The 8,461-nt window shown below is 40.5% G+C and overlaps 1 protein-coding gene across 1 annotated transcript; it reads left to right on the top strand.

Moving 5' to 3' along the window:
* Window positions 1-1,074: 1,074 nt before the first annotated feature.
* On the top strand, window positions 1,075-6,291 carry LOC131773525 (bone morphogenetic protein 1-like). The gene is made up of 6 exons (XM_059089481.2): window positions 1,075-1,384; window positions 1,994-2,383; window positions 2,828-3,211; window positions 4,331-4,738; window positions 5,339-5,746; window positions 5,899-6,291. Exons 1-6 carry the CDS (start codon window positions 1,090-1,092, stop codon window positions 6,261-6,263), a joined length of 2,250 nt encoding a protein of 749 aa, XP_058945464.2. The 5' UTR covers window positions 1,075-1,089; the 3' UTR covers window positions 6,264-6,291.
* Window positions 6,292-8,461: the final 2,170 nt, after the last annotated feature.

Genomic DNA, 8,461 nt, shown 5'->3' with positions numbered 1-8,461 from the left:
TAACATGGTACTATCTGAGTTGATAACATAAATTGTTAAGTTGACATTTTGAGTGTTTTCCATTCCTCAAAGCAAAGGGCTAATGCTCTGACAGAGCACTAATGTTCAAAACGTCAGTTCTGAAACTCTTTAAGGTGGCCGATTTATGTTATCCACCCCCTTGATTATACTTATTACCCTACATATCAGTCAGTGCCTGAGTATCTTTATATTAAAAACACAGCAAATAAATAAGAATAATAATGAATATAATTGAATATAAGAGAGTGTTTAATTCAAGTTTTGTTTATAGCTCACTGATTCTGTATGGGTGCCCTCTTCGTTACATTATAATTAACCTCTTGTTAGATGTAGGAAGAATTAGATAAAAACAGATATCTGATAGTCTTTTTGAAGCAAAGGTGAGAAGCTCTAGACCTGTTTTAAAGACCAGCAACTGGTCTGCTGAGGCCTGAGTTTGTGTAGGTTTGTTAGTGCTATTTTGCGACCTCTTTGGTTATGCAGAAGACTGTGGGTATTTTTGTGTTTATTTGTCATGGGTTGCCTGTACTTTAATTTCCACTAGGACAGTATGGTCATATTTACTTCAGTGTTGTGTCTGTCAAATGAAAAATTATGATGATAATGTTTTTGTACTGTCCTGTTGGGTTTTTTAGTTTTTCAGTTTTTGCCCCCAAGCTTCTTATAGTCATTTTATGGCATGGATTGCATGGATTGCATTGAATTTCAAATGTATTGGACATGTATGTTTACAGGGGGGAAGGAAGAAACTGATATTACTAATTTTTTCCTCAAGGGATGATACAGACATTTGTTGTTACACAGAGATACTGTATAGGTCCCATATGCCTGGGTTGAATAGACCTAATGAATACCCAAAATCTCAAGTCGATCTAATTTAAAAGGACAAAACATATTATAAAGATTAAGTTGTTTACAGGAAATGTGTATGATCTCTTCACAGCTGCAAGTCCCAACAACAGATGTTGGCCAGGAAACATTGACAACGACAACCTCATCTTAAGTGGCCTTAATGGAACGTTTGAGAGTCCAAGAGATGCTTATAATTACTCCCAATATTATCCAGGAATGAGCTGTAACTGGTTCATTACAGTACCAGAAGGGAACATTGTAAAACTCAGCTTCGAGCTATTCGATATGGAGTCTGTGGCTGCAGGTTTTCCTTTATGGCGTTGCTATGGTGATTATGTAGAGGTACTAGACGTGTACGGAAGTGACAGAAAGTTCTGTGGTGAGTCAAATCCAGGGATAATCCGCTCGAGAAGTCGGTACATGTGGGTGCGATTCAGATCAGATTCCTCCTCCTCCTCGCATCGATATCATAAAGGGTTTAAGGCTAAATTCACTGCAGAGAATAAACTCAGTAAGTCAATTAGTGTACCACTATGGAAATTAAGCCATTGTGTATGAAGGAGGCCCTTTTTTTTGTTTAGTCAACATAAGTTATCTCCTCTCTTGAGTCAAGAACTTTTCTTCTTCAAAGCACTTTATTTTTTTCTTAAACGAGGTCCATTTCTTGAGAGAAAGTCCCTTGCATTTGCCCTATTTTCATGCTGATGGTAGGGTGGTTTTCTCCTCTCTCTAAAGAGATTTCACCACCTCAGCAGAAGCCAAGTAAAGAATTATTGTCTGTTGAATTTCATGAGTCTGGTTCTTGTGTTATGATTGGTCAATTTTGCCGTGATCTTATTGGCTGTGAGACTCAAATGACGTAAGGTTGATGTGATTGGTCAGTTTGTTCTGTTGGTAATATTTGGTCGTTCTATTAATTTTATTTGTGGTGTAGTCGTTGAAATTTGGCATGGGATTCTGTTCCAACGGAGTGAACCAGCTTTCCAGAAACTTTCATCTATAGGGTTACAGCATTGCACTCTGAAACGTTAGTCAGTACTATGAACAATGGTCCTTCTCAGGACTTCTCTCACATTGTTACTCCTGGGTGCAAACCATTCCTTGTATTTGTACTTTTTAGTTTGTCCTCGCTACGGTGAAGCACTTGCTGCTTCTGTATCAGATAAGAAGACACTGACGAGTCCAGGCTATCCTCTCTTACCTCCTGCCAGTTTGTTTTCATGGTGTTGCAGATGGATACTCAAAGTACCGGATGACCTTTCCACTGGTGGAGCATATGTATTGAAAGTTAAATTTAATCACTTCAATCTGCAAAAAAGTTATGATAGACTCACTTTTTATGATGGTATCGATTCATCATACAAGCGTCTTGGAAAATCATATACCGGAACGGTCCATCCTGATGTGATTTATTCCACAGGACGCCACATGTTTGTTGATTTTTCTGTGGAAGAGAAATACTTATTGGAAGCAGGCAGTTTTAGTTTAAACTTTTCAGCCGTGGTCAGAGGTAACGTTATTTGGGCATTCTTGGGTTTACTCTGAAACTCAGTTGGCCTAAGGGGCTTAGGGAGGGGGGGAGGGTGAGGAAATGGGATCGTTTAAGTTTTTCTTGCGTAAGTTTACGGAGTTTGTCTTTCCGTGGTTTGACTATTGAAGCCTTACAGGTGTTGCAAATGTACTGCAAGGCGTAGGGGAAAGTCTGATGGCATTATTTACAACACCATGGTCAGTGGAAAGAGTCACTTTCCTATGTCTCGCATATTTTGGTGAAGAAGACAAACGTACTATAGAAGCACTCAGCTCTTTATCAATTGTTTCCCGGCGGGGTGGGGGGGGGGGCGAATAAATTATACCGGAATAACGATGTGTGAGGTTGGTAAATATTGACAAGGATTGCAAATGAATGTCTGAAATCGAGCTGCAACGTTCTTATTGATGCATTCATTTGCAGAGGAAGCCTTTGGAGCATGCCAATCGTCAGAAGGGAATGCCGAACATATTCGCCCCACTGGTTCCTCTGGTACCCTCTTCTCCCCATTCTATCCTACTCCTTATCCGAGAAAAGTCACTTGTATCTGGGTGATTTCCGTTCCTGCTAACAAAAGAGTGAAGCTAACATTTGATAAATTTAATCTTGATCGGGAGGACAACGTGCGAATACTTGATGGGCAAAAGTCGGGGAGTGAAGAGGTAGCTGTTTACTACGGATACAACTTGTTTAGTAGGGAGTCAGCGGTGTACTCGACTGGGGGGTACATGCGGATAAAGTTTCAATCCAGTCAGGACTCTTGGAATCATACTGGATTTAAAGCACGTTTTGAGGCTGTGGAACCGCGTAAGTACATTATGATTTTATTTATCAACAGACCAATGATTTTTAAAGCGTAAAGCTTGTTCGTTACTTTGGTCAATGTTTTTGATTTGTCGTGAAAAAGCGGGAGCAAGTTGGGATTTATCGCTGATCCTCGCTTTCTTGGTGCTTAGGTGCGCCTTCCACACCAACTGTGGGGTTAAATAGGTAATTTCAGAGATGGTTATCATTGGAAAATTAAAGGGGAAAAGGCTTGAAGTACCACTGATTATGACTTCTCCAAGAGTTTTTGTTCCTAAAGACACTTTTGCTCGAATTGCAAATTGGGACGGTAAGGTGTTATGAATAGTGACTAAAAAAATAAGTTTCTAGAAATTTCTAGAATGCCTAGTCACGCTGACATGCATACACGAACTTTCCACTGTCATACCATGGAACTTTCGAGAAAAATATATTAGATTATGAAGTTATGGTGGAAGACTTCTAAAACAGTTGTTTTGTAAGCTTTGGAAATGTCCTGGAATACTTTGTAAATGTATCTAAGGACTCGAAAGTTATACCGAGAGAGATAGAGGGAGAGAGAGATGCAGTGGAAGATTGTTCATTTCAAGAAGATTTGGAGGCAGCAGTGAGTGTGTGCCAGTGGTAAACTAAGATATAGTCCATAATGGGCTCAAGTAAGTTTTTTAGAAGATAACTGTTGTAATACCCACATGGTATTACAATAGTAAGATCCATTACACGTTGTTTAATAAAGTAGCTGAGTTTGTAGGAGTATAGAATCTTCTTTCGGTTAAATTATACCGTAGGAAAAAAAAACATATAAGCTTGGTTGTCTCGAAGTTTTCCTGTGTAACTGAACTTAGTCCATGGCCCTGGACCAAGACTGTTTCCAGAGTATCTTTGTATTCCTCTTTTCACTTTGAATTTATCAAATATGTGGTGAATAACTTGAATCTCTGAGGACGCTCTACTACTTCATCAAAAAATTATGTTTCGTTATCACCTTCGGTGTTGCCAGTCGGGCCCTAGTATTCATATAAGTATTTTAAAGCTCAAAAGGGTTTAAATTCTGTAGAGAGCCTACCAAAGACTTCCCTGAAAAATGGTAGGTTAATTTGGGTGATGCATCTTTCTTCCCAGCCGGAAGTTCCGAGCAGAGATGTTTTCCGGGCAACATTTACAACAACAACCTGACATTATCTGGTTACAGTGGAACTCTTCAAAGCCCAGAGGGAGGAGAAGGGTATCTCTCTCACTCCAGCTGTAATTGGCTCATAGCTGTACCAGAAGGGTACTTTGTGAAACTTAGCTTTGACACCTTTCAAATGGTTCAAGATGGCATCTCGGGAGGATGTGATGCAGATTATGTAGAAGTTGTCGATGGGAAGTACATCGATGGTGAGAGCGGAGGAAAAATGTGCGGTTTTGGTACCCCCGATGACATCTCCTCTACCGGTCGTAACATGATGGTTCTTTTCAGGTCTGGTCCAATCAGATCATCTTTCATGGGATTCAAAGCAACATTTACAGCGCTTCATGATCCAACATGTAAGTGAAAGCATTCCTATTTCTTCGTTTTCGGGGAAGTCGGTGTCTCCGCTGAAACACCTTGCCGCTCATTCGTAACATCCCTCATTTCCAATCAGCCAAAGAAATTTTATCTCAAAACATTTTGAAATTAGGTGGTAGAAAAGGCAAGTTCAAGGCAAGCGTGAAAAGCGCTCTTCATCACGACTGATTTGACAGGGTGTTGTTTGACAATACCTCAGAGGTTATCAGCACGAGTGAAACAGAGTAAATAAAACGAAACTGTTATGTACTACCCCATCAAAATAAAATATTTTGAATTTGGTCGTGATTTTTTATGCTATGTAATTTCTGAATGATGACGCAAGAATCAAGTAGAGTGGTCGATAACTGACACAATTTCAACTGGTTTTGAACTTGTGATGATCCACACGTAAGACATTCACAACTTGTTAAAGTATGTTCTAAAATGGTATCTCATTATGCCAAGCATGGCACGTCAGATTTTGATAGGCTCGGTGGAACAGCCCCACCTGAATCTCTCCGAAGCCAATTCCCCTTCCCCTTCCCCCGTGGGATCACTTCAAGGAATTTACTTGAGATTGTTTTCTAACTCCGTAGCGAAAACTAAAGCTGTAAATTCCAGCGAGTTATGTTACCCGGATAACGTCCACAACTTTGATTTGAGGTTGACCGGATCAGAAGGGATTCTAGAGAGTCCGTTGACCTACTACCCACCGGGTTTACTTTGTGAATGGCTCATCACTGTACCCGAGGGACAAAGCGTTGAACTCATCTTCGAGAGATTTCAGTTGGATCCTGGTTGCAGAGATTATGTGGAAGTTGGAGATGGAATGCCATTGTCTGGCACATCTTTGGGAAAATACTGTGGAACTACAATTCCCGAAAACGTTCGTTCAAGTCACCGTAATCGTTATATGTGGGTTGAGTTCTACTCTGCCACAGATTATGCGGGTAGAAAACCACACAGAGGATTCAAAGCCACCTTCAAGGCCGTATCAAGTTCAGGTTGTCTACCTTTGTTTTAAAAATTAGAGGTTGAATCTGTTGTAGCACGTCTCATGCACCGTCAACTCGAGTATTTTTCAACGCCACGTGGAAACGATCCTAGCTTCAGATAACTCTGCTTGTTTGACTTTTGTTTCTCTTTTTCTCTTTAGAGTCTCCTGCTTGGATGACAGCCATTATTGTAACTGTCGCAGTTTTTTTTGCACTGATATTCCTTTACGTTTGCTTGGCTAAACTAATTAAAAGGCGAAACAGAGAGGCAGCGGAGAGGTTTCCAATGGCTATAGTATCACGCCGTACTCCGTCTGAACCTGTTGACACCACAACCCCTCAAGTAAATCACGCTCTAGTTTCAACAAACGCAGATATACCACCCCCAGATTACCCATACCCGTTAGAATCGCCACCACCCTACCCTGGTAAGGAACAGATTCCACAGTTTCCACCTCCAGGACAGTCGTATCCATGGCAACAAAGTACACCGGCTGAAGAATCCGTTACCCATGAGAATTTGTGACGTTCCTATGACGATTTTAATCCTGTTTTGCGCTTATCAGATAAGTTGAAGCTCTAAAGTAAGATTAAGATTAAGCGTCAGCTGGGCAGAGAGACTTACTGGGCTCAGCTGTATAAAGGGCGGATAAAGCTATCTGACGGATAAATCGCCATCCAGCAGATAAGTGATAGCAAAACGTATGGCTAAATTAAATTTTCTTCTCCTCCTCTGTTCCTTAACTTAAAGTGTGACAGAGGGTTCTTACGGTAAACAAAGAGATGGTGACATTAGGCCATTCTTGTTGACTTAACTTGATTCAGTTGTGCTTTGACAACAGTTGTTGCTTACATAGTAGTATTAGTTTCAATCTGCTATAGAAGTAAAGAGAAACACAAGGGGCCGGTTATTTACACGAGGTCTGACCCAAACCGCTGTTTTACGCAATCAGAGGGCCTTTCGTAATCTTTGTGGGAGGGTTGTTTTTTATTAAATAAATGCCCTTCATTGCTAGCTTTCGGCCCTCTTGACACTGTTCACAAACTGAATGTTCAGATAAAAGATTCAGCATAATTCAAGATAGTTTAGAACGCGGTTTTGTTAAACCTCGGCTAAACTTTATTGAAACTGAATAACCGGCCCGAAGAGTTGTAACCACCAGCTTCCTTCACTGTTTCGATACAAATATTCGGGTATAGCGAGTTCCTTAGTTGAAAAAGACATATTCTTAAACATAATAAAAACTAGCGATGAAAAGGGATGACGTTTCGACCTCTCCGATTTCCTTTATCAGGGTCTATTAGAATATGACAAGTTATGTTTACGAACAATTGTCGTGTAAATATAATGCTATTAAAAACAGATGAGAATGCAACAGGCATTACGTTTTGTTAAAATTGTATAATTACAACTAATCAAAATATTTATAAGGTACGAGAATAGTATATATAAATAGTATAATATAATTTTGCGGTGCTACACTGTTTGTTTAGCAGTGGTTAAAAAGCATGGCTAAACTGCTGAATACCCTGCCACTCATTTACATGTCATTGAATAAGAATAGCACCCATTGTGTTATGCCTCGTTCTTGGAGCCTCGCGACACATGTAAAGGAGGTGGACCAAAGTGGCAGGGTATTCTGCAGTTACTCCAAAAGCATTTCAAAAATAAGACAGACAAAGTTGTTCTCGCACTTTCTTAAAATGTTCAAACTTCGCTTGATGTTCCCCGGCTCCATGCCATGTCGTTGTCTGAGCTGGTCTCCAATCACCGACCCTTTGTGTTCCTGAATAATTTGGCATGAGTATTCGACAGAGCCAGCATCATGTGCATCACACTGCTGAATACCCTGCCACTCATTTACATGTCATTGAATAAGAATAGCACCCATTGTGTTATGCCTCGTTCTTGGAGCCTCGCGACACATGTAAAGGAGGTGGACCAAAGTGGCAGGGTATTCTGCAGTTACTCCAAAAGCATTTCAAAAATAAGACAGACAAGGTTGTTCTCGCACTTTCTTAAAATGTTCAAACTTCGCTTGATGTTCCCCGGCTCCATGCCATGTCGTTGTCTGAGCTGGTCTCCAATCACCGACCCTTTGTGTTCCTGAATAATTTGGCATGAGTATTCGACAGAGCCAGCATCATGTGCATCACACAGGTCACACCAACCTATTGCTGACCCACAAGGGGTAGCAGCGGAAAAGTTTTCCTTAAAATGGGAAAGTACGCAACTGGGTGAAACTTTGAATGCAAAGTTGGGCATTGTTTTCAACAGCGCCCGTAAAAAATATTTAAGATAAGCTTATAGCGGTACGGTGCCCGTCAGCAATTATTTCCGAATATTTCCATACCTTTTCTCGGTTGCGCTACACGGAAAAACTTGTTCAATCTACCATCCATCATTTTATTGATGTAAAGATATCAGATGCATCTCGTGCTCAAAAAAAATATATTTAAGATAGGCTTATGGCAGTACGGTGCCCGTCAGCAATTATTTCTGAATATTTCCAGACCTTTTCTCGGTTGCGCTACACGGAAAAACTTGTGCAACCTACCATCCATCATTTTATTGATGTAAAGATATCAGATGCATGTCGTGCTCAAGCGACTGAGAAGTAAGAAGTTCCCAGAATCGTGTTTTCCCTACAAGGAACACTGAGAAGTTGCCAAACTCGGAAAGAAGACGACCTGTAGATCTCAATTGCAAGATGAACACAGAAA

This window comes from Pocillopora verrucosa, chromosome 14 (assembly GCF_036669915.1).
Source record: "Pocillopora verrucosa isolate sample1 chromosome 14, ASM3666991v2, whole genome shotgun sequence".
NCBI lineage: Eukaryota > Metazoa > Cnidaria > Anthozoa > Scleractinia > Pocilloporidae > Pocillopora > Pocillopora verrucosa.
This window is presented reverse-complemented; position numbering and strand designations above follow the sequence as displayed.